General features: G+C 39.1%; 2 protein-coding genes and 1 long non-coding RNA gene across 3 annotated transcripts; all 3 read left to right on the forward strand.

Moving 5' to 3' along the window:
• Positions 1-875: 875 nt before the first annotated feature.
• Positions 876-25,631, forward strand: LOC116721710 (uncharacterized). Its single transcript, XR_004339667.1, has 4 exons — positions 876-889; positions 14,041-14,048; positions 16,397-16,408; positions 24,000-25,631. It is a non-coding gene; the product is annotated as an uncharacterized LOC116721710 (long non-coding RNA).
• tmem115 (transmembrane protein 115) lies at positions 1,541-12,106 on the forward strand. Its single transcript, XM_032565496.1, is given in 4 exon segments — positions 1,541-3,065; positions 5,377-5,697; positions 5,699-5,742; positions 8,529-12,106. Coding segments are annotated over 4 exon segments (1,164 nt in total). The 5' UTR covers positions 1,541-2,573; the 3' UTR covers positions 8,836-12,106.
• On the forward strand, positions 15,884-25,631 carry rhoab (ras homolog gene family, member Ab). The gene is made up of 5 exons (XM_032565523.1): positions 15,884-16,009; positions 21,062-21,219; positions 21,718-21,838; positions 22,257-22,387; positions 23,076-25,631. The coding sequence occupies exons 2-5, from the start codon at positions 21,064-21,066 to the stop codon at positions 23,247-23,249; spliced, it is 582 nt and encodes a 193-aa protein (XP_032421414.1). The 5' UTR covers positions 15,884-16,009; positions 21,062-21,063; the 3' UTR covers positions 23,250-25,631.
• Positions 25,632-26,322: the final 691 nt, after the last annotated feature.

Consider the following 26,322-nt stretch of genomic DNA (forward strand, 5'->3'; position numbering starts at 1 on the left):
AGTAAATTGTTACATTTCTTGTCCACCGTTTATGTGGGAAGCTCCACTGCTCCCACACAAACTAACTAACCGCGTGCAAAGCTGGCAATAATTGGCCATTCCTTTTTCTGAAAATAAACTTTGCATGTTCATTGTCAGTAATTGTAGACATGTTGTTGTTAGCTAATGTTACAAAGGAACATTCAATATTTAGCCATGTAGCAAATGGATGAAACTGAAACTTTAAGGACTAAATTCAAGAGAAATGTAAATATTTTGTAGCCTACTGTGACTTCCATCCTTCCATCAAAAAATGAAAGGATGGGGGAAAAAACTAACACCTAAAGAGGCTTCCAACACACTGTTTAACAAAAATAAAACATTTAAAATTTACTTTTTTTTAAAATTCTCTGCATTTGAAAGGTTTTTTTTCTTTTTTTTCCCCCTCCATTTCCACTCATACTTATCTGTGCTTCCATTTGGTCGTTTATGCATCCAGCCTAACAGTAGCACACTGGTAAAATTGTTGGATGAGAGAAGAACAGAGTGAAAATCTTCTCTTTTTTAATCCTACCTTAACCTTATTTGATTTTCTCATTAGAATTTATATACAATTTTCTTGGCAGACATTGAAAAATCCCTTTTTATTTTTTTTTCTTTGCAGGTTACTTTAGTTTAAAATATCTTCGGTGCCATTGAATGTCTACCAAAAATAAAGTAGAAATCGGACTACTCCAATGAGAGGTATTGCAGGTTTTTAATGGAATCATTGTACACCCAGTAGTCATTGCTTTGGCAACTCAACTCACTGGACAGCATGCATGATTCTCAGGCAGAAGAAACAAACAGCTGCAAAATCGCCACATACCTGCTAGACTTTAGATCTAAACTGTGCCTAAAAACCAGTCATGTGCTTAAATATGTTACATTATCCGCCATATCAAGAAATAAAATTTGAGTTTGACTGCAAATGTGTGTGTGTGCGTTTCCACTTCGCTTTTGGTTGTTGTGTGAAGCACACTGTATTTCTGTCTGCTTTCGCATGTGAGGCTTTCTGTTGGTTTCTCAGAGAGAAAATTGCCGTTTAGACCTTTTTTAAAGTTCCTCTGTCCCGATGGAAGTATACGAATGAATAACCTGTTAGGATATAGTACCAAAAAAAAAATTAAAACAACATTTATTTGAAAGGATTTTTCTCAATATTTCTGCATAAAAAGAACTAGTTCAATAATTATTTTTAAGTTAACATAATAAAATCAATCACATAGTTAGGATTTCCTCTTGATATAGGATTTTTGGAGAGTAAAGCTGCTTTCATTGTACCAAATGGTTCTACAAAATCTCGATTTGGTGAGGACCGAATACAAATATACATGCCATGTTTTTCAGATATTTATTTGCTTAAGAAAAAAAAATCAATTTCATCGCCGCTTCACCAACATGTGCCCCTCTGTGTATTTCAATCATAAAATCCCTGCAGAAAACTGCCTTTATTATGAAAACGTTAAAGAGGAACTACCTTTAGCGCTGTAATTCACAACTCAATTACCCAGCATGCTCTGCTCCAAAGCAGTTACGTGACGTTTCCACATCCATTGCTGATGACGGTGGTAAATGGCTGGGAAGAGAAGTGTCTGCTAAAACAACATTATTTCGCCAGGCAGCTTTTCTATCCAAAGGCAACAGAATGAAGAAATAAAGGTGAAGTGACCCAACAGCCGGTAAAGTTTACCAGAAGCCTGTGGGGTTCTTCAACGCATCTTAGCTTTGTTTCCTGGGCCTGTTGCTAACGTCGGGAAATCCTCGGGCTGACTCGGCAGGCAAACACCGGGACAAGAGAGCAGCAGACCGAAGGCTGGAGCTCCGGGCTGCTGCTTCACTACGACCAGGTTCCTCTGACACTCACTGGGTTTTCTCATCTCCAGAGAAACTGTATTGTCTTCATACTTTGCGACGGACGTGAATAATCGTACCTGAAGGGTTAGTTTGACAGTTTGCCAGCATTTAGCACTCCGGTGTTTACCAGCTAACTCAACCAGAAGCGTCTCCTTAAAAGTAGACTGCTGGTTGTATTTGTTTCAGTTTGAAATGTACATATTTGACTCCAAGCACGTTCCAGAAATTTGTTAGACATTTTGTCGGCTCCTTGTGTTGCTACCTACAAAGTGAAGGTGGCTAGCTTGGTGGCTAATTCAAAAAGCTGCCTAGCTGAGGTTATCGCATACTTTGGGGCTTATCTACTAAGTTTGTTAGCTTGTTGAGGTGTAAAATTATGACTTTCTATCAACGTTACCGTCTTTAGCTACAAAGAGTATGTTGTAGCTTACTTTATTTAAAGGTAAAACACCTGACGAGAAGTATTTGAGAACCAAAGGCAGCTTTGTCCACATTCCAGACAGATACTGGATGAAGGCTCACAGAAAAGCCTGGATATTGATGTCGCCAGGACTCGCTGGTTTCTCCAGTTCTGCTTGTCATTATTGCTCCTCCAGCTACATCTAGCAGCCGGACGCACCAGAACGAACTGACCCGCCTGTAAGCTCTCTCTTTGGGCTTATTTGCTCAAGGAACACCCTCCTCCAAGCAGACTTAAAATGAATCGTTACCTCCCTGTGGCACGCCAGCACTTCCTGGCCGCGCTGGCGAGCACCAGCGTGGTGGTGAAAACCATCAGCGCCTTGGTGGTCCTCCTCTACCTGCTGGCCTGGGCGGTTGACACTTCCTACGCGCTAGGCGTGACCCCTGGCTACCTGTTTCCTCCCAACTTCTGGGTGTGGACGCTGGTGACCCATGGGCTGGTGGAGCAGCATGTGTGGGGCGTGGCGGCCAGCGTGGGGACAGTCATGGCCTGTGGGCGCCTCCTGGAGCCTCTGTGGGGGGCCCTGGAGCTCCTGATCTTCTTCGCCGTGGTCAACGTGTCAGCGGGACTTCTGGCAGGGCTCTCCTACCTCCTCACCTACGTGGCCACGTTTGACCTGCACTTCCTGTTTGCTGTGCGCATCTACGGAGCCGCGGGCTTCCTGGGAGGTGTCCTGGTGGCCCTGAAGCAGACCATGGGGGACACCACGGTACTCAGAGTCCCACAGGTGAGACTGAAGGATCATCATAAATAGGTGTCTTTACAGTGAGGTGTGTTTAATGGGAGTGCATTATCAGTGTAATGCTGCACAAGTTAAAAAGAACAGTGTCATCTGGGCCTTATGTATGTAGAGTTTGAAACATAATTGTTTTTTTTACAATTTGGACAAAATCAAGTGTCAAGTGCAAACACCAATGTAGTCACTTGATTCTGGAAGTATTTTGCTTTTAATTTGGATGAACACATAATCTTAAGAATGTATATGTCCTGCACTTTATGCTCAGCTGTCAAGCAAGTTGTATTTTCAATTATTCCTTTGTATATTGAACTAAGGTAAATAAACTTCAGGCCTGAATGTTTATGAAAATAAAAGTGAGTTTCAGGCTTTTTTTTAGGAGAATATATGTACATGTGCGCCGCACATGTACATATAACTGAAGTTATTATTCAGTTATAATAACTTCAAAACTGAAGTTATTATTTTTGGACCTAAAGAGGAACGATCTAGAGTCAATGCACAGCTTCAGTTATTACAACTGAAAACTAGCGATCAGGCCCGAAACCTGGGAGTAGTGATGGACTCTGACCTGAACCTCCAGAGCCACATAAAGACAGTTACAAAGTCGGCCTTCTATCACCTGAAGAACATTTCCAGGATTAAAGGACTAATGTCTCAGCCAGATCTAGAGAAACTCGTCCATGCGTTCATCTTCAGTCGTATTGATTATTGCAACAGCGTCTTCACAGGTCTGTCCAACAAATTAATCAAACAGCTGCAGCTGATCCAGAATGCTGCTGCTCGCGTTCTCACTAAAACCAGGAAGATAGAGCACATAACACCAGTTTTAAAGTCCCTCCACTGGCTCCCTGTAGCTCAAAGAATAGACTTTAAAATACTGTTGTTAGTTTATAAATCACTGAACGGCTTAGCACCACAATACATTAAAGATCTGCTTTTATTGTATCAACCTTCCAGACCTCTCAGGTCTTCCGGTTCTGGTCTGCTCTGCATCCCCAGAACCAGAACCAAACGAGGAGAAGCAGCTTTCAGCATCTATGCACCACGAATTTGGAACAAACTTCCAGAAAACTGTAAAACAGCTGAAACACTGACTTCTTTTAAATCTCAACTGAAAACCCACCTGTTTAGAATTGTATTTGAAATGTAATCAATTACAAATTTATTGATGTAACTTGACTTAATGATTGATTCTATATTGCATTGTGATTCTGTGTTTGTTATGATGTAAAGCACTTTGAAATGCCTTGCTGCTGAAATGTGCTATACAAATAAAATTTGATTGATTGATTGATTGCAGACATATCATGACAGCAAGAACAAAATCTCACCTTTTGATTTTCTTAGCTCACAAGTTCTTTTAGGGTTCAGGTGAGGAATGGAGTTGTCATTATTTTTCAAAATACTTACTGACACTATTCTTCTCACATCTTTGACAGTTAATTTTCATCAAAGCCTTTGATGGTTCTGTGATCACACCTCGATAATTTGGCTATTTGAAGTGTGTTGTATCCTTCTGAAATAGTTTCTATAGAGGTTTTTGTTTTTCCAGAGTCATTTAAATCTCTATTTTGATAAAAAAAAAAAAAAATCCATTCTCTCTCGTTGCAAAGTTACATGTCACCTGATATGCTTAAATCTAAAAAGCATTCAAGTTTTTACATCTTAGAATTTGGAAAATATGCATAAAGCTGACAATTTTAAAATAATTACTGTGAAAACACTGGAACCAGTCAAGGCTTTCCTGACTTTGGGTTTCAGATTTTGTTTTCATAGGACTTTAGCATATAAGACAAAAACATGCTTCAAGTTCTTCTATAGTTTTTTTTTTTATCCAGCAAAACACACCAGAATTAAAAGGTCATACCTATTTATTCAAAGCGTCTGTCTAGATTTGTCTTTTTTACTGTTCTTTTTTGTCAAAAAGGTTCTGGCATGTTATCTTTTCATTATGTTTTTTGTCCTTATTTAGTTTCTATATATTCATGCTACATATATAGCAGATTATTGCTGAATATCATGGCGTTTTGTTGACAATGCCTCCTTTAAGGGCTCATTTTCTTGTAATACGCTGTTGTATCACGACGGATATTACTGTTTGCGTTAGCAAGCAAATTCAGACAATTATCTTCCTCAGTCAGATTAGTGTTTGATAAAGGGATGTTTTATTTTGTGTAAGATAAACAGCTGTGGTTTTACAAGCTTAAAAAGTTTATTCATCTACTTATGTTAAACTGAACTATTTGCCAGCCACGTCTCCCGATTCTTTTCGCCCAAAATGTTCCCCGTTTGGTTTCAGGTGAGACTCAAAGCTGCCCCGGCGTTGGTCCTCCTCCTCCTGGCCTTGCTGCGACTGTCCGGGCTGCTCGGCAGCTGCGCCCCGCTGGCTGCGTACAGCTACGGCGCGCTGTCCGGCTGGGTCTACCTGCGCTTCTACCAGAGACACAGCCGGGGCCGCGGGGACATGTCCGACCACTTTGCCTTTGCCAGTTTCTTCCCTGAGGCGGTCCAGCCGGCGGTGGGGCTGCTCGCCGGTCTCGTGCACGCCGCCCTGGTGAAGATAAAGGTGTGCAGGAAGATGGTGAAGAGGTACGACGTGGGGGCGCCATCCGCCATTACGAATCAGCTTGCCAGGGACGGACCCCCAGGATGCTGAGAGGCGGAGGTGAGGTTCTGGTCAATAGATTGTTGGTCACAGATCAGTTGGTTTTAAGTAACTGTAATATTCTAAGCAATCTAGTATGAAGTTTAGATTTTTTTAGCAATAAAAAGGATCAAGTTAAACAGGAATGTGAAGTATTTATACTACAAGCTGATGGTTAATATGTTGTACTTATAAATCATGGGATTAAACAGTTTTCCTTCCTCTCAGCTGCTCTGAAATAAAAGGCTCCTTTTTGTCTTGTTTGCTTGTGCGGTTTGTTATGCAGCTGTGCTGTTTTCCCAGTCGCAGCCTTCCATGAATTCTTTCACACTCTCACAAACACCTTCTGTCAAGCTGTTAAACATTATTTTTCTACGAGCCCGATTGTCACAGAGGCACTCCTGCAAGCTGCTGTTCAGATTCGGTTAATATAAGATGCAATCCCGAGCACGCACATAGTTTTAGACGGTTTTATTACATTTATCCCAACAATCATGGTATTTATAGTGTAAAAGAATTATGTGAGCCATAGCTGAGCAAAGGCAGATTTTTCTGTTGCACTTAGTTGTTTTGTTAGGTATTTTCTAGTTTAACAGACATAACAATGACTTAAATGAATAAATGTAAATTATTCTGATCCCTCTGAAATTTCTTGATCTTGATTAGCTGCATTAGAAGTTGAGAGGCCTTCTGTTTTTTGATTAGACTGGGCCGTAATCAAGATAGAAATATAGATTTATTCAGCAAATCCAAAGCTCCGTTCAAACAATCAAGTGAAGACATTTTACTTTGTTTTTCTCCGGGCTGTCAGACATGAAATACCAGAACAGACTAACGTCTGATAAATGTGTTCGGCTTGTGCAAGAACTTGCTGAAGTGGTTCTAGGAGAAATGAAGAGTTACCATAGAACAGCTGAATCACTATTCGGGTGTGAAGCAACATTGCCTTGCAAATGTTTTGATCTTTTTTTATGTGTAGGACTGAGAAAGAATGGAATGATTAAAGGGGGAGTTATGCAAAATTTATGCTTTTTGAGCTTTGTATCATATAATATTTTATTCTCATCAATAAGGGTGTAAGGTTTTCAAGATATTTTGCAAATGCAAATAGGAAAAGTGTTGTTTGCCTTTTTGCTTTCAGTCCTCCTGAGTCATTAATTTGTAGAACTGCATTTTCCTGCAACTACAGCTGCGATTCTTTTGGTGTTCATCTCTTCCACTTTTGTACACGTACAGGCTGAAATTGTAGCCCATTCTTCTTTGCAAAATAGCTCAAACTCAGTCAGATTGGAAGGAGCGCACCGACAAACATCCATTTTTAAATCTTTCCATAGACTCCTTAATTGGATTTTGGATCTGGACTTTGACTGGGCCTTTGTAATGCATGAATATTCTTTGATCTAAAACCTTTCCATTGTTACTGTGGCTGTATGTTTAGCTGCTGCTGAAAAGTAAACTTCTGCTTCAGTGTTTGCTGTGTCTACAACACTACTTGTGGCATACTGTCCTTCTGTCAGCAATGGGCTACTTCTTGCCTCTCCTGCAGCTCCTTGTGAGCAGCTTGTTAGTTTAGGTGGACGGCCATGTCTTGGCAGATTTGCAGTTGTTGTAGTCTTTTCAATTTTAATTAATGAATTGATCGCTGCAAGATCAATGTTCATATTTTGCACTCCTGTAATATATTTGCCCTTTGGTTAGTGTTTAACTGCCCTTGATACTCACACCAGATGCATAATTTAAGTGGCTCATAGGAAATTGCTACAGTGGAAAAGAAGGAGTTACTAATGCCAATGGTTGGCATTAGTTAATTAATCTAGAATGGCATTAATCTAGAATGTTCCTAGATTAGTATTTCATGGTTTTCATGTCATTGTTTGTTTACCAATGTTCTCTAAACATTGGCCTTCGAGGCCTTCGCAGAGCAGCTGCAGCTATGCGGACAATAGAGGGTGCTGTGGTTTCACATAGTGGAGTTCTGAATGCAGCTGATTGCACTGGGTTTTATTTAGGGGTATCAGGAGCTGAACTGTAACAAACAACAAACATTCTACACTCTTCCCCCCGCCCCCCCAAGAGTGGGTTTAATGTCAGCAGAAGACAGATATTTCATCTAGAATGTGGGTGATGAAGACTTGCTCTTTGTGCTTAAATCAGGATTTCTGCACATCCTTAAAAATGGATGTGTGGAATTTTAGTTCATGTATCTAAAATTAAGGCCTTAAAATGTCTTCAATTCCTTTTTTTTTCTTTTTTAGAAAAGTTTGCCTTAAATACGTTAAGTACAGGTTTTAAATTTTGGCATGGCAGGATTATTTCATGTTGTATATTCTGACATGTAATTTTCTGTCAGGCAAAAGCTTGAGTTGTGCACAGACATTTTTCTTATGTTCTGTGACTGGAGACAGTTGAACTAGCTGCTAATATACCCCTGCCAGCTAGCTTTTTTGTGTTTATCATGGGTAAGTTCAAATTTATTTCCAGTTAGTCGGACTATGTTTGTCTTCGCCACTGACTCACTTCTGTTGCCAGCCTATAAGATGCCACGTTCATTCTGTGCAAAAAAGTCTGTAGGGAGCCTGATGCAGGGTGAGAGGCACAAGAGTCATAAACAGTTTTTGCTCCATCCATTCCCTAAATTTGTAGTTTCTTTTCTCTTAATTATTAGAGTTGGCAATGGCATTAACAAGTCTTAAATTTGACTTGCTGAAACCTGCAGATCCCCTGTAAATGTGTGCTTCCTCTCAGCTTTACCTTACATATCCTGTTGATTTTAGCAATCATTGTCTCTTGTTGCCTCTTTGACTCAGACAACTGGCCCTGAAAGCTCTGAACGAACGCCTAAAGCGAGTGGAGGACCAGTCCGCTTGGCCCAGCATGGACGACGAGGAAGAAGACGACGACGACGAGGTCCGAACCGACAGCCAGCCGCTCCTCCCCGGTGGGCGCGATGCCTCGTCCTCGGCACAGAGAACGTCCGGAGGGCCCTCAGGCACTTACCTGTCCTCCACCTCCCCATCGTCGGCATCACAGAGCGGCGGGACAGCGTCTCCAGGCGGAGTGCAGCACCCCGAGTCCAGCATCATCACCTTCGAGGATGCAAGCTCTAGGTCATAGCAAGTGGAGCCTCTGGTGTATGCAGATGCACGCTCTCGTTGGTGTCACTGAGCAGTATGCTAGTGCTTCACGCGTCCCCGGCTGGTAATACACTCAGTAACGATGATTAGATGTCGATATTTCACTCTACACAACATCTGTGATGAGCAACACATGAAATTGTGCTCTCACAAACTGTCTAAAGACTGCAAAGAGCTTTCAGTTCAGACATGTTTGTCACAAAAGCTCGGCGCCGTTGGGCAAACCTAGTTCCTACTCTCCTTCCCACGTGCAACTGAAAATAAAAGAAAATCTGTATGTTAGGGCAACATCCCAACTTGCAGAACTCTGATCACTGCTACAAGTGTTTCACCTTCTTTCTGAAATAACAAAATCATTGTGCAGATCTCTTTTTCTAAGTCTTTTCAGAACAGACGTATTTGTCGTTTTGCCTGCCTGCTACAAGAAAACGGTTGATGACAAAGACGCAAGGTGAAAATATTTATCCTTTGTTGAGTGCAGACGAAGCTGCTTCTAGTGACACTTGCTACTGGTGTGTTGGTTCCATTTGGATCACCAGCTTTGTAACGAAGAGTATGAACAGCGTCTAGGTGGTACCAACCTGCTGAACGGCGATGCCAAGCTCAAAGACTTGAAGAAGTGCCAGAATGATTCTCCAGAAACATTTTGTTTCCCACAGAGAGAGAAATGGAGCACATGGCCTGTTTTTATTTTTCACTGCTTTGCTCAAACAGTAGAAAAAAACCTTTAGTTTTTCTTCTTCTGGTTCTGTTGGTCTCTAAAGGAAATTAAAAGTTTGTTTTGTTTGATCTAACAAGAAGTGTTGGGCCTGTCGCACTGCTGTTCAACTCTTACACATCCTGGGGTCTGTACCTATTTCATTGTCTTATAATATGGTAAATAGTATAAAGAGGTGGGCTATGTCTTCACATTTACTAATAAAACAACAGCTAATGATGCACAAGGAAGTGCAGAAAATAGTTTTTGGTATTAATAGACAACAGTTTTATGATTTATTAATTTCAGTTCATGTTTTGGATTTTTTTATTTATTTATTTTTATTTTTGCAAATTTTACACATTAAACCCCGTGAACACGTAGCTCCACTCCTTCTGCCGCATTGATTTATATTCCATGTGTCAGAAAATCCTCTTGCTGGAACATTTTTTATTTCTAAGCTCAAAAGTGTAAGGCAGTTAATGATTTTCCAACGTGAACTAAATAGTTTCATCAATATCAACATGAAGAAGTCCATGCAGATCGAAAGGTCAGCAATTTGTTCAATTTCTTGGCAGTCGTTGCTGGAGATGTCACATTTTATTGTGTGGGGGGGAAAGAATCAATTACTTGGAGGTCTGATGTTCCCCGTGTCCTTTTTGATTAACGTCATTAGCGGATAGGAAAGTAGTGGAAGTGATTACTAGGATGTCAAATTGGTATTTTATATATATATATTTAAGTTTAGTCACTTCAGTTGAGCTGAGAAGATAAATTAGTTTAAGCTGCACCATGTCCTTTATTTTCTAATTAATATCCTAATGTTCTTGTAAGTGGGGGCGGGGGGAATAAAAAGAATCTTACCCCAATTTTAGTGTGTCCTATTAAACAAATACTGAATGTTAAACATAACTATGATCTTGGTATCTAATACAGGTTTAACTTTTCACTACAGTTTTCCCTTGTTGAAGAGAGGATTATGTCATTGATGGCGCACTAGTAGCAAAAAAAAAAAAGTAGGACAAACTATTATTGCCTAAATTAAATTCAGACGGGGAAGAGCCTCCCAATGTATTGAAGTAGATGTTGGAGTGTGTTCGTTTGGCAGTTGTCTTGTGTTGTTCCAGTATTTGTCCCTGAACAGATTTACCACAATTTTGCTTTCAAACATAACACAGACACACAAAAAATTGTCAAATTCTGACTTAAAGTGCACAGAAGGACAATACACTGATGCAAAAAACCTCTGAATGGCTGCAAACAAAAAGGAAAAGAAAAGTCTCAAAGTAGCCCGATGTTAAGAAAATGTTCTAATGTGGCTGAAATTTAATAATTCTACAAAGAGGAGTGGACCAAAATTCCTCTGTTGTGGATTATCACAAATGCTGAATCACAAAGCAGGATGACACAACTGGCTATTAGGTTTAGGGAGCAATTACTTTTTCCACGTAGAGCCACGTTGGTTTTTGATAGGCTTTTTCCCCCCACCCCTAATAAATAAAATCCTCTTTTAAAAACTGTTTATGTTGATGTCAGGTATCTAAAATTAAAATGCTTTTTAATACCCAAAACTTGCAAATGTGACAGGAAAGTAAAAGCAGAAGAAATCAATTCTGGGAGAAGTACTTTTACAGTTTTGTACAAACCAGAAATGAACAAGAGCCTGCTGGTAGAAAGTCTAGAAAAACAAACTTTGCCTGGAACGTCCTGAATCTAACTTCAGGGTGAGGGTATACATTTGATCATCTGTCAAAATGATTATTAGTAACCAATATTTATGTTAAAATACTTAATTTTTCACATACCAGCATATACTGATTTTATACTTTTTACAAACAAAAAAAACCTGGTGTCATAGTGTCAAATTTATCTGCCAGCTCACTTCAGCTTGTATGTTGTAATGGAAAAACAGCAGTAGAGTGAAACGCATTGTCACTGTTTATGAAATAACTGAAGATGGGGGTTTTTAGACTGAGTCTAGTTAGCTTGGTTTCACCCAATCCTTGTTCTGTTTCAGATTGTGTTGAGAAGACAAAAATTCCTGTTTTGTTGCAAATAGAAAATTGATTACCAACATAAAAAACAAAATAATACTGAACATAGGATTGCTTGACACAATACTACATGTGAGTTATAGTGGATAAAGTGCCTATTGCTCTCAATTATAAAGACTCGTCTGGATGTGTAAATTATAACTTGTCAAATCTTCCAGGCACCATTCAAAGAATGTCATTTTTTTTCCCTTGGCTAAAACACTTGCAGATGATATTAGCCTTCATGACTCACTTGTGGAAACTGTCATTTCACCCCCCTAAGATTGTCAGAAAGTGTTTTCCTTTCATTATTTTCATTCCCTAAATGGTTTGGAGAAGTGTCATTTTCCTTTTCTGTCTCTGTGTATGCTTCACCAGAAATCTACTCTTTTCTTTTTTTAAAAAAAAACAAACAAAAAAACAGCCTCCTTTTCTCTCTCTATGCTGTGCAAAGATACTTGTTTTCGGTTTTTGAATACATTATCTCACAATTAAATAAAATATGATTGTAAGAAGTTTCAGTTCTGGTTGTGTCCTGTTTGCTGTCCTGGATCCGGAGGAACAAGCCCAACGAAGCAGACACTTACCAAGGCAGTGCACGAACCTGAGAGAAAAAAATAGCCAAAATTCTGAGGCGGTGCACTAACCTGAGGGGAATATTGAGGCTTTTGTTTTGAAATTTTCAGTAAGCTTCATTTTAAAGGGCCACACTAATACCATGTGTAACAGTGGTTGAGTTAAACCAGTCATATAATGCCCAAAACATTCCACCATCACAGTAGTTCTGTTCAGCCCTCCTCTGTAGTAAACTGAGAGCTCCGCCATCATTGTAGTTCGAAAGGGGAGCTCTGCTCTCTGCCAACTATCGTGTGTGGGAGACAGAAAGGTGGAGAAAGAATTCTAATTACGAAAGCACTACAACATTAACGAAGCACAATTACAAATTACGAAAGCACTACAACATTAACGAAGCACAATTACAAATTACGAAAGCACTACAACATTAACAAAACGGAAAGGGTATGTCCCAGTTGGAGACCTAAGAAATCACTGATTGGACAATAGGCATGAATACGCAGAGCCCTATATATGACCCATATAAGAACAAAGAGAACAAATGTCACACTCAGCATTCACTCTATTGGTAACATTTGAATATTAAAAAGAACAATATTCTATAATTGATAGATTATGAAGTGATTTTACTAGAAAATCAAATGAATACATAGATAGAAATGCTGAAACACAGACTCACTCATTGCTGTTGAAACACCAATGAACCCAACATGGATGCTGGGTCTATTGAACATATTTTTGTTTATGGGAAAAACCCAGAGCACCCAGAGAGAAAACTTCTTCATTTTCTTCCTGGTTTTCCACTTGTTTGCTGCCAGACTCTGGAACACGTTCTTCTGATTCAGCTTCAGTAGGAGTCGTCTCCTCAGGGATTTCTGCTGGAGATTTACATTTGCAGCAGAACCTGACGATGCTTCATCTCCTGCATGAGCTCCACTGCAGAGTTCCTCAACCACAGATGATTCAGACGGCTGGTTTCCATCCAGGGCAGTCTCCTCTTGGCTGACTGGATTCTGCACAGGTGGGGTGGACTTCACACGTCTCTGTTTAAAGGGTTTGCATATGGCTTCACCCAGGCCTTTGAAAAAACGCGCAATTAAGGACAGTGTCTCTGCAATATATTTCAAGACTGACGCCACAATTATTCTCTCCAATACTGCGTTTTTTGTAAGAAACATCCCAGAACTTGACTGGATCCCCTAAATAATTTTCAAATAGCCTCAAAAATCTTCTGGCTATGGACTGAGATCGTTACTGGGTCACTGGGAATTTCTTCCCCCTGAACTTCAGCCCAAACTTTTTCTATGAGGCGTTTATGAATGGTACGAACGTCCCAAAGACAGAAGTGAAAGCCAGAAGTTTTAATGGCCTGGACGATCAAAAAGTGCATCAACAAAGACAATGAATCTTTCTTGTATTGTAAATGTGAAGCCTCTTTCTGTTTTTCCACAGAGGAAGCTGACAATCTCTCTGTCTGACAGAGTTTCCCCCTCAGATGGATCAGATGAATAGGGGGGTTTCCATCAAACCATGGCTCCGGCTCTAATTCCTCCACCTCCAAATCTGATACTTGTCCTGGAAGAACAAAGTCCACCCCAAACTTTGGCTTTGGTTTAAACACCTGTACCTGCAAATCTTTTGTTGACTGGATCTCAGGTGCAATGTTTTCTAGATCTACGGTATCCGATATGTCTTCTGGAGGAATTAAGGGCTCCACCGAAGTGAGTTCTTCAGTTGATTCCAGATTAACAAAGTCTTCCACGGGTGAAGTTTTCTCTGTCACTTCTGCTGGCCAAGCCTCTGCTACACATCCTTTGTCTTCAGGTTCACATTTGGGCTCCAGTGTAATGCCAGAATCTAATACAACTCATGTTAATAGCACTATATGTTTTACTCATAATCTATCCCTAATATATTTTGAGAATAATTTAGAGAAACAGAAAATTTTACATTTATTTTTTATAATGTAGGACTGAAGATTTTTTTTTAAGTTTTCAAAATGTACATTTTTCTAAGAACTAATACAGTTTTAGAAAAATTTAGAGAAAAACTAAAACTATATGAGGGCCAAACTTAATTTTTGTATTTTCAAAGCTTAATACCAAACTGCTGCTCCAGTATGTCCTGGAAGAGTCCATAAGAGTTAATCTTATGAAGAGTGAAGCATGTCAAGCGACAATAAATAACTTATGTAATAATTAAGTGTGCCATTAATTTATTAAAACTCTTCACTGTCCAAAGAGCTGTGTCTTTTGATCCTTCTTTAAATAACCTAACTTTATTTATAAATTGCCTATTTAAAAATGTAGGCAATTTTTCAAATTGCCTACATTTTATTATTATTATTATTTTTTTCTTGCAAATATAAGTCAACAGATCTTAATTCAATGTTCAGCTTGGATTTGATTTAAATGGAAATCATGAACTTCTTGTCGTTTTGATGTTCATAAACTAAATAAACTTTATTTACTGGTCAGAATCCAGAGCTGTGCAGATCAATACTTCAACTGTGATCTACAGAAACAAAGATTCTCAGCCTTCAGCGAAACCACCAGTCAGATCCTCTTTTCTGTAAAAAAAAAAAAAAATCATCTATTCCAACCATATTTATTATCTTTCAAGTCCCTTACGTAACTATGAACCATTTACTTGAAGTTGTAAAATTGCAAAAATAATAACAGAATTTTCCTACACTTTTCAATGTTCTATAATGTGTGTTGAAAACAAATACAACTTAGAATAGCAGTGAAGCTGGATTTAAAATGCAATTAATTTGCTTTATTTTGGGGCTTTTGTTAGGGCGGGTCATTTTCGACCCGTAGGACAAGTGGAGTAAACAGAATGTTAGGATTTTACAAGGGTTAACGAGGATGGAAGAAAAAATATATAATTTTAAAGAGACATTCTATTGACGGTAGAACAATAGGTGCCTCCATGCATTACGTGGGAGGCTGTGACTGGCTGCTCCGCGAGGCCCCAATAACCCAGTAAGTTAAATATTTAGAAAAAAAAAACAATCATTTTGAATTTCAACTTTTAACTTCAACAAATTTGTAGCAAAATTCTTCAAATATATTAATAAAAAGCTAAAAGGATTGGTTTTATGTTTACAGTATTTCCCCATTGCTTTGAGTACTTTTATTACGTTAAATTACCGCTAGGTGGGGCAAGAAGCTTTTTTTCCCCGATTCATTGAGGTTGTAGCTTAATTAACTGTAGGTTTAAACCTGTTAATCTGCTTGGCTTTGTGTAAACAACATTACTTTTGTTTTAAAATAACATGATGCCAGTAAAAAAAACCCAAAAAAACAACAACAACAAAAAAAAACATGTTTGGTTTTGATGCTAAAATGAGTGTTTTTATTGACACTGGGCTCTTGAAAAAACACTACTGTTGCTTAAAATTTAAGGAAACTTTGGGTTTTGAGTATTTCTGGACTCAAGTAAAGATATAATAAATAGTCATTAGGGATAGGCCTTTGTAAACCGCTACTGTCATAAAGTTGTACTATTTGTAGTACTAAGAGTGTGTGACTCAGTGAGTTAATTGGAAATATATGAAATTGCACGCCTGCCTGAAAACAGACCGTGTTGATGGCTAAATTCACCAACATCACACATTTAGCTCCCTTCAGCTCCAGCTAGCTCCAGACGTGCCCGCGCAGGCGTGGCTCTTGGGCTCGTGCCTGCCACCCCTCCCCCCCCAGCACGGTGGCGGCGCGCTCCCGTGAACTAATTCATTGTATGAGACTGAGACAGGAGGAAGCAGCGAACGACTGGGCAGACTGGAGAGCCGCTTAGCTTCGAGAAATACTGAAAAACCCGACCGCTTGGCACATAAACTGAAGGTAAACTACTTTCTTGAGTACATAATGTTTTAAATAAGACACTTATTTGGTGTTGCTTAGTTTAAAAGTTTAGAACATTAATTTGTAAAGTTGTCCTTGGTTTTGGGAGGCCAAGCCAGCGAGGCTAAATGCTAGCGCTGTTAGCTTGCCGTAGCTAAGTACTCTGCCCCCCACTGTCCGACCTCGGTTTCTGTGCTTCTTCCGCAGTCGCCACATTACTTGGTTTAAAAAAAAAAAAAAAACAGCCGTGTTAATTCAGAAATACGAAGACGGAAATGTATCACATATTTCACATACGGTCAACAGAGGTTTTAATGGGGACTGCGAAAAACTATGTCAGACTTAAAAACTGAGCCTCAAAGGCTGGCCTTGATTTGCGAGCCGTAGCCAAACAATGAGGTCTTTTTTTTTTCTTCCCTCGGCTAATCAGGCGGCTTACCATCTCTCAATCGTTTGTCTTTTTTTTGTAAATTTAGTTTCCCAAAAAAATATGTAGGGACTATTAAGCTACACTTAAACAGCTAAGTTAGTTTAAACACTACATTCGCGTTAAATGTAGTTTTTTTTTTGTGTGTGTAGATTTTGTGCCATATTAGTGAGTAGACAGCATCTTTATTCAGCTAAATATATTCGGCATTTAAATATGTATTGTTTGTAATTAATGTAACCTTCACTAATAAGCGTATAAAATATATTGATATGCAAGTTTGATGTGTGTCGGGGCCACCCACCCATTCTTCCACTGCGGACACACTAGCCATCTGTTGCCTCTGTGATGACGCCATCTTTCTGGTGACCCACCCAGTGGCTTGCAGTTTACGAAAAAAAGAAAAAAAGTTTTTTTTTTGGACACTGGTAGCTCTCGGTGGGTATGCGCAGCTTTTCTTTTTCATTTTCCGTGACTTCCTCGTAGGGGTTTGCCGCCCTTCACGTCAGATGTCAGTTTTCTAACTGGTTAAATGTCTGATCACTCCGGTAATGACATCCTTCACGTTGTTTTTTTTCCCATATTAATTCTCTCGTGTTTTGTGATTAAAAACTGCAACAGTCTTTGTTTTCCTTCCTCCATATCCATGTCTGCCAGTGGTATTTTAAATATGGAATGTATTTAATCTATGCATTTACTATTAATTATTTATCAAAGCATAAAATTACTTTATAGAAGGACAAGTTGTATTATCCTACATAAATCAAAAGTTGAATTGTTAATTAAAAAGCCTAATTTTGCTGAAATAACTCATTAAAATGTATTATATTTGTGGTTCTTGCCAGTGAGTGGCTTGTATAGCATATGAATATTGCTGTGGCTCTTTTAGCTGTGCCTAAGACATGGGTGGGTGTGAGCAGGATTTCACTGCAGGGTTGTCATGCCGTCGACCTCAAAGCTGTTTAGTAAATTCATCTTTTCAGTTTCACCAAAGGAAGTCAGCCACCGTCCGCTGTAAACAGACGGCTGCTCAACGCCTTTAGTTTGGGGAAAAGATCCTCCAGTAAACGAAGGATAACACAAGCCAGCTTAGACTATGTGTTCATGCTTTGTTGGGTATTGAGTGTAATTTCTCTGTAATACATTTTGGATAGCTTAAGCTCAGTTTCTGAAGCTTCACTTACTTATGAAATGTTTTTTTAATGCTGACACACTTTCCAAATAGTGGTTTCTTTAACTGTTTATTTTCATGTTAACTACATCCGCTCTTAGTTACACATATCAAGTATGACCCCAATAAGGCAACTTAATTTTGTTTAAACTGTGAGATGTTGAAAGATGATTTATAACATCACTGTTCTTATAAAACTCAATTTGAATTATTTTGATTTGTTGATATAATAAATTTGACGGGTTAAGAGACCACTAATTATCTGATTGTCTTGCTGCTGTTGTGGTGTCTGCGTTGATGATAGTTTAACATTGGTGTGACGCACCACATTGCAAACAGACGTAATTGTCTCTGCAGTGATTACTCGGTTGAATGGATGTTTTTGTAATTTTCCAAGTTACCCGAGAACAGGATCAACCTGAATCACACAAATATAAAATGTTTGGTTTTCCTAGCTTTAAACTCGCACAACCACTGAAATTTAAAAAAAAAAATTAAAGTCTTAAATTGAAGACTTGTGTGATATGTGTGGCTATTCACCTAACATGTTATGATATTTGCAGATGTTCTTTCTAGCTAGTTGTTGCTGTTTTGCTTTAAAGTCTGGAGTAAAGTACACATACTGTGCACTGACTTCATCACACCTTATAGTGCAAGATAGCATCTTGTTAACAGGCATTGTCTCAGATCGTTGTCCTTTCTTTTTCATCAACCTAAGAATAGAGGTCTATTTAAAGCACAAGTAGGCTGGACCCAATGATTGTCATTCCACAGGTTAACACTCAGTCCTGTTAGTCAGTTTGGTAATGAGATGTTGGGAACAAGTTTGGTTTTGTTTTCCATAACTTTCTAAAACACGAGAAGAATTTTTTGCAGAGTGGTTTTTCGTTCTTAGGAACTAAACAAATCAAGCAGCATTATTATAAAATAAGATGTTTTAATTACACATTCCAGTTTCATCTACACATAGTCTGTTTCCTAAACACTTATCAGGTGGTAAAAGCAAAGGACCTGCCAGGTTTCTGTCTGAGGCTGAAATATTTCTCAGCCTTAAATAGCAGCTAATTTTGTACTCTCACTGTGTGGGATATTTCCTGCCTATAGATGCAACTTCATCCTGTGTAAAGGACAAGATGATGAATCATCATGTAAAACGGTAGCTAGCTACTTTGGTAATGCACCAAGATCCGTATCATACAAGGCAGTAATGCCTGTGGGAAAGTGTTTCACTTCACACCTTTGCAACACCACGGGTAGCTGTATTTTGATATTTTGATAAGGTGCTTTTGAAGCCTCTGGAGTCAGTTTGGTGGTTTGATTAGTTCACAAATATATTGATTGGTCATTGATTGTTGGTTTTTGTGGCTTTATTTTGATAAACTCCTAAACACTGTACTCTACTCGGTCCTTCTCTATTGGATATTATCCCTACTGAAAGAGTTGTGAAATCTTATCAGAAGACATTTCTAATTAGATCTATCTAATTATCAGCTCAGTGTGTTTGAATAGGAATCAAATTATTTTGTTGGAAACTCTCTGCTCACAGTAGGACTGGCTGATTAATCAGATTTAATCAGTTAATCAAATTCTGATTCACTAAAGTCCTTCTCTTTAGAAAATCTGGGCTTTTTTCCCCCACCAATGCAGTCAGCCTGCCCATGGCCTACCATTTCATTTTACAGTTTGAATTTGGTTGGACTTTGAATTCAGGTCAACTACCATGATGATTGAAATAAAGCAAGATTTTGAAAATGTTTCCTATCATTTGTAATTTCTTTTTAAGAAAAACAAAAGCAAGGGAGAAAAATTTAAAATCAGAATTCGTATGAAAAAAATTCTGAGATTTTGAGCCACATTGCCCAACCTTAGCTCATATGTCCATCTCAAAACTGTTGACTTGCCATTTTTACTTTCATTTCTTACACCCATAATCCTGCACCCTTCCTGATAGGTCACATGAACACAGTCCTTTAAAAAAAGGATTGGTCAACTGTGACTAGGAAGAAGCTTTAACGATTGTTGTTAAAGCTTCTTCCTTTTTGTGGTCCAAGTTTTGCACAATAATTTTCCTTGCTGCTGGTGGGTTTTATTTTCTTTAGCCTTTATATATTTAATTGTTTATGCCCATCAAACTTACACACCAACTAGCAAATCTCATCCTTCCACTGAGAATCAGAAGCTGCTTTAGACAATCTGTGCTACGTCTCTTCCTCATAATTAAGTGTGGTAGCTTTAAAGGCTTGGTGGAAGACACATAAAAAGCATTTGTTGAAAGCAGGTCACTTATATCTGTTTCCCCACTGGCTGTCTTATTCAAACACTGACCATAGACCGGCCTGCAGGCTGCAACCGTCCCCATTTCGTTTTCTTTTTATCCTCCATCATAAAGGGAACGGTCGGATGTTGTTTGACATTGCCGTCCTACTTAAGACTATTCAAGAACCATTACAGCACCTCACAGGGCTTTGGTGCATCTGAGATGAAACCTGATGGGAACAGACTGTGAATGAAGTGTTAGCATCATAATCAACCTGGATGTTGTCACCAAATTCTTTGAATATGACTCATGAGCTTTTTTTTTTTTTGCTTTTTTTTTGTCAGAGGCTAACAAAGGAGAGGCATTTGCATAGCTAGCTCTACAGATCCAACTAGCGTCTACTGTAAGCTGGTGAGTCAGAGAGCACAAGAGTTTTTAGGAAGTTAGTTTTTTTATCCAACAGACAACGAAGGCACAGATTTGGCACCATTGCAACAGTTTGTTTTCTATTAAATTAATCTCTGATGATTGAGGTGTATTTAATTTCCTCGCTGTGAATAAAGTAATTGTCCACACCCTTCTGTTGGTCAGAGATGAGTCTTATTTGTTTACCTGTAAGAATCTGTGTCATTTTTTGCCTGGACTTCCTTTAACTCAGTTGGCCACCTACACATTAGTGTTGGTCTGAATTACTGGAGCCTTGGCTAAATGTGACTTCCTGGCAGCTCACATGTTCCTGCTCTGCTCTGTGCTGTGATTGTTTGATGGCGTGTGAGAACAGGAAGCTCCTGGTATTTAAAGATCTGGAACAATGTTTAGCATTTAAAGCGTGATTCCAACCCGTCCATTGGGGCAAACTGACAACCACAGTCTTTGAGATGAACCAATCCTCTGACACAAAAAGTTTATGTTGACTGTTTTTTGGTCATTTATAGAGTGATAAAACTTCAATTAAATATGTACAGTCAATACTTTAATTTGATATTGAATTATTTCCTCTCAGCCCAGGTTTACTGAACCTGAGGTTGTGAAAGCTGTTCTTGGTCTGTGTGGTTAAATGTGTTAAGCATGGTGTTGCATCTGCACTATGCAGGCCTGCACTAATTACACGTTCATCTCAGAGGGCAAAAATGTTTTATTTTCCTTCAGATGATGATGTTTTGCCTAACTGTACCTCTTTTCGTTGCTCTTCTCCAGGGATGGCAGCCATCCGTAAGAAGCTGGTGATAGTCGGCGATGGAGCTTGTGGGAAGACTTGTCTTCTTATTGTCTTCAGCAAGGACCAGTTCCCTGAGGTCTACGTTCCCACCGTGTTTGAGAACTATGTTGCTGACATCGAAGTGGACGGCAAACAGGTTGGACAAGTCTTCCTTTTTCATGGGGTGGCACCTTATTCACATAGTGGTTTTTGTATGATTAGAGTAGGTTTTTCATTTCTCTGTGAATCTATCTAGATATAGATGTTTTATTTTATTTTTTTGTGAAACTGCCTGACACGACATCTCACTGGCCACAAATTTGGAAGTCCTGACCTAGTTCTTGGTTAATGGGATTCTGGGAAGCTGAGACCGAGTCTTTAGTGGCCGGTTAATTTTTAACCCTGTGTGCTGTAAAGGACAACACAAGCTACTTTATGTGGGTCAGATTTTTAGCACGGTCTTGATCCTGTCTGCCTCTTCTAATTGCATTCTGTTTGGTCGATTTGGGCTTATATAATTGAATCAAATTCTAACGGATATAAAGTTTTTCTGTTAAAATGAAAGCTAAAACTCCTTCCCTCTTCCTCTTTTTCCTTGTTCCCTTTTCTTAAAACATGTAGCCAGTGTTCTCATGTTAATGATTGTTTGCGTCAGGTTGAGCTGGCTCTCTGGGACACGGCCGGTCAGGAGGACTACGACAGGCTGAGACCCCTCTCCTACCCAGACACTGACGTCATCCTCATGTGTTTCTCCATAGACAGCCCTGACAGCTTGGGTGAGTACAAAACCACACAGGCATCCAGGCATAACATAAAAAAACTTAATGCTTCTGTTTTTGCTGTACACTTTCCTGTTTTTCCTATTTTTTTAAAGGTGTTTGTAGATTGAAATTATTCAACTTTAGTTTTAGAGCTTCTTGAAAAGGAACATTTGACATTTTTTAAATAGTCACACATTTTCCTGTTTTTTTTTTTCCAGATCTTCTAATCACACGTTGAAGTTATTATGATCCAATAATTTTTATAAGGTCAAATTAGATAATTAAGAATATCAGATAGCTGTTGCAATAAAAGGCATATATATAAAAATATTGTTTTTGTTGTTAATTGTAATTGTTTATTATTCTACAATACATCCTCCTACATTAAACACTACGTAATCCGGTTATTTTTCTTTTGTCTTTAAAATGACAGAAAACATTCCTGAAAAATGGACCCCGGAGGTCAAACACTTCTGCCCCAACGTCCCTATAATCCTTGTAGGAAACAAGAAAGATCTACGTAATGATGAACACACGCGTCGAGAGCTGGCCAAGATGAAGCAGGTACCTCTTTTTATGGATTATTTCAAATTATTTAGGTCATTCTCTGAATATTTCAGCATTGTTTTGGGGTACCTTAAGGCTCTCTGTTGGTATTTCAGCTATTTATGTGTATTGATATTTACAAAACATCTGAATTGGCCTGGTGGTAAGAATTCACACACAAATAGAAGGTGTCGAGATCTAAACGGTGTATGAAATTAAGCTTGTGGGTGTCACAATTGATGACAAAAATAGCTGAAAATCTTTTTTATCATACTGCAAATAAACTGTCAGTAAAGATAAGCAAATGGTAAATCACAAACATTTTTATTAATTGTACTTTATTGACATATTTAAGTACATTCTTCTTTACTATCCTATTCATATGACCTGTAGCATAATTTGGACTGTCAAATTATGCTACAGTTTGAGCATAGAACTAAAACTATGTCTAAAAATTATTCAGCTTAAAAATCAAGATGTTATTTTTACAAGAACCAAGTTTTCATTAATTTCATTAAAATGTCAGTGAATGGTGGTTTTGCTGTCTTTATTCGGGAGCTGCTGTGCGTCGACTTGCTGGTTATTCTATAGTGGTGAATAATTGTGTCTAAAGGGGAGGCTGGATCAAATAAATGTGAACTGTCTTCTTTGTTCATAATGAACGTGTGAAGCTGAACCCAACTCAATTCGTCTCCTCATCCCACAGGAACCAGTAAAGTCGGAGGAAGGCCGGGACATGGCCGGGCGCATCGCAGCCTTTGGTTATATGGAGTGTTCTGCGAAGACCAAGGATGGTGTACGGGAGGTGTTCGAGATGGCCACCAGGGCGGCGCTGCAGGCCCGCCGCGGAAAGAAGAGCAATAGATGTACACTGCTGTAAAACGGCAGACATATTTGGACTGTTTTTGCCCTGGGCTGTTCTACCCGGGGATAGGGCTCAGTGGGGAAAGAGGGATCACTAGAACGAGAGGGAGGGGAGGGAAGGGGAAGAAAAGACTGCAGTACATGACTACCGCTGTAAACTGGCTGTTTGTTGGACTCTATTTACCCTGGGACTTGGGTTTAGGAAGGAAGGAGCACAGTAAATGACTGCCGCTGTAAACCATCAGGCTCTTCACCTGTGTGTGTTTCATTGGGGCGGGAGATTTACACCAGCTACCAGCTGACAGCTGGTTAGATTTGCTCTTTTTTGGCAAGCCACTGACACTGATTGAGATGATCGAGGAATCCCAGTCCGCTGTTAAAATCAGACTGGTAGACCTTTGTTTTAAGGAAGACTGAAGTTTAGTTGTTTTTGCCACAAGGGGAGAAGGGGAGCTATTCCTCCCCGAGTGCTCTAGGCTGCCGTTGGACCACAAAAGTTGCCATGACGAAGTAAACACCAAACCAGAGCAGCATCTCTTAGTTTTGCGTGATGGATTACTTGAACTTCCGTAAAAGTAGGCAGACACCAGTGGACTCTTATTAACAGGATCCTCCCACAAATAGCCTTCCAGCGTTCATCATGAGCTAGAAAATCGTCTCTAAGATCGGACATGAGCAGAGGCAACATGCTCGCATGCTCACACCTCTTTGCCTCTCACTGTGTCTAATCCCACGCTTACACACTCCCAGAGACAAGCACGCTGAGATTTAGTCTTGCTGAGATAATCCACAGGTCGCCTGATATCGAGCATTGATTGTAGATCAAATTTGATAATCTCATTTAAAACGAGTCATCACCAGATCTGGTCGTCAAGCTGTCGACTTCTTCTATTAGCAGCGTCCAAAAGATTAGTTGTGACCACGCAAGGCAACCAAACGACTGCCTGCTCTGCTCCTGGTGCATCCACTTTGATCGGTGATCATTTGCATGCTCTTTTTCCATTTACCGGTAAATCGAGTTGGCCTGAATCAGTGGAAGTGGCAGAGGAATCGACTTCCCATTGGACGGCAGAGGTAGCTTTCTGCCCCGCATGGCGAGGCCTGAGCAGCTCCAATCCCTTCCTGTTCCACTTAGCTGACCGCTGGTGCTCACCTTGCCCTGACGTTTAGACCAGGACAAAGAACAAGGAGAGGGAGGGGGGGTAATACTGTTTACATGCACAAAAACTGATCCTCTTGTTTGAGATGAACAGTGAAATTCTTGTTTAGGCATGTAAAGAAAGAGATTGAACACACAGTAGAGATAATTCTTTTTTTAAATCATATTTTTAGAGGAAGTGAGGTGCCTCCGATGGACCCTTATTTACATATTCGAGTTCTGCTAGTAAACTACTTCCATCTGCTTCGTCGGTGAAGCGGACAAACAAAAACACGTTTATCTGGAAGATTTTCCACGGGAACGTCTCACTCATCGGGTTGGTCGACCAGATGGATTTTTGTGCAGGTAATCTTAAGTTGCTGTGCAGTGAAAGGATTAACCTCCTGCTGTTCGTTTTGGACTATTTTAAAGACGTTTTCTTAAAAGATGTATGGCCAGTTTTTATTTGGGTTAGTAAACAGTTTATTTTTTAATGTTTAACTGGCAGATTCAGGGTCTCTTGGCAGCATTATACCCTCCTGTTCTTCTTCCTGGCCTACTGGGTGGAGCCTGTTCCAGAAACCAGTCTTGTGTTGTATTTGTATTTTATTTCCAGCTTTTTAAAAATAAGAAAGTCATAAACAATGTCTATCAGTATTTAAAAAAAAAAATAGGAGGTGGAAGTCTTTGGGAATTATTTGTGTTATTGCTTGAGTTTCTTTGGCTTTTTTTTTTTGTTTTGTTTTTTTTTTTTCCTTCTTGGCGCTTTACCAGAATTTTTCTGATGATTTACATTTGGTTGTAAGAAACCGTCAATCATCCCTGCCAAATGCTGTTGTTAGGCAGTCAGGAGAAAGGCTGGCCTCTCGGCTGCCTGTCTAGGGCATCGCCAGGGTCACGAGTGCTGGCTTTTGAAATTTTTTTTTTTTTTTTTTTCTTTCTCGTTTGTTTTGCACACAAACCTGGCTGAAAAGACGGAGGAGCGCGGCGGCATAAATCGGCTCGACTCATAATGTAGAATTTTTATTTTATTTTATTTTGTAAGATTTTACTCTTGATTTTTAAATCCTGATTTATTTTTTCTTGGATGCTGAAGCAGTGACGTAAACGAAAGAAACAAGAACACCACGCTGTATGCAAAGTCTGTAAATATGAAATGTGGGGGTTTGTTCATACTAAACTATACACACGCACATGACTGGAAACTGTATTTGTAAACTAGCTTTGGTTTGTGTAATAAATTACTTTCTATAACACCCACCTTATGCTCGTTGTGGTTTTAAGGGGCTTTTTATGTAAATAAAACGTGTGAGGTATTCATTCTTGTGCTTCCTGGTTAGCTAATGGTCTATTTGAAGTTTATTACACCATAAAACGTTTTTCTGCCCAATCGTAGACTGAATTGGCCGTTCATACAATCAAAAGCAGTAATTTCCTTTGTTCTATCGTATATTTCTAGTTCAGAAATATATTGCAATACATGTTAAATCATCCATTCAAACCAAATATAATGGTATCTGCTCTAAAATCAGAACTTTTAACCTCAGTCTAATTTTCCAATTGGCCACTGGAAGAATAGATTAGTGATTTAAAAACTTAAATATTTTTTTGGCTACAATAATTTAGCAATTTAGGAAAATACCTCAACTGTCAGAGTGGTGATCTTCTCAGAGTATAATTTCAGTTGGAAAAAGGATAACCGCAGAATGATGCACGAAATATATGAAAATAAAATGGTGCTTAGCGAAAACATCAACTTTGGCTTTGAATACAACATGCACAAAAAGAAATTAAGCTGCTGATTCAAAGAAAAACTTTCTGCCAGATTTTGCTTTTGTGTTATTACAGTAGTCATGTTTCCACATTTTACCCAGTGTCAAAATAACACTGGGATTAATACAATATATTGCCATAAGTTTTGTGGCAATATACTGATCTCAGTGTTTAATGA

This window comes from Xiphophorus hellerii, chromosome 1 (genome assembly GCF_003331165.1).
Source record: "Xiphophorus hellerii strain 12219 chromosome 1, Xiphophorus_hellerii-4.1, whole genome shotgun sequence".
In the NCBI taxonomy this organism is placed as follows: Eukaryota; Metazoa; Chordata; class Actinopteri; order Cyprinodontiformes; family Poeciliidae; genus Xiphophorus; species Xiphophorus hellerii.

Excerpts from the sequence above, each read along its gene's own strand:
- rhoab (XM_032565523.1), top strand. The coding sequence starts at position 21,064 with ATGGCAGCCATCCGTAAGAAGCTGGTGATAGTCGGCGATGGAGCTTGT. Across the intron at positions 21,220-21,717 it reads TCGAAGTGGACGGCAAACAG|GTTGAGCTGGCTCTCTGGGA; the intron begins GTTGGACAAGTC and ends TGTTTGCGTCAG. Across the intron at positions 21,839-22,256 it reads AGACAGCCCTGACAGCTTGG|AAAACATTCCTGAAAAATGG; the intron begins GTGAGTACAAAA and ends TTAAAATGACAG.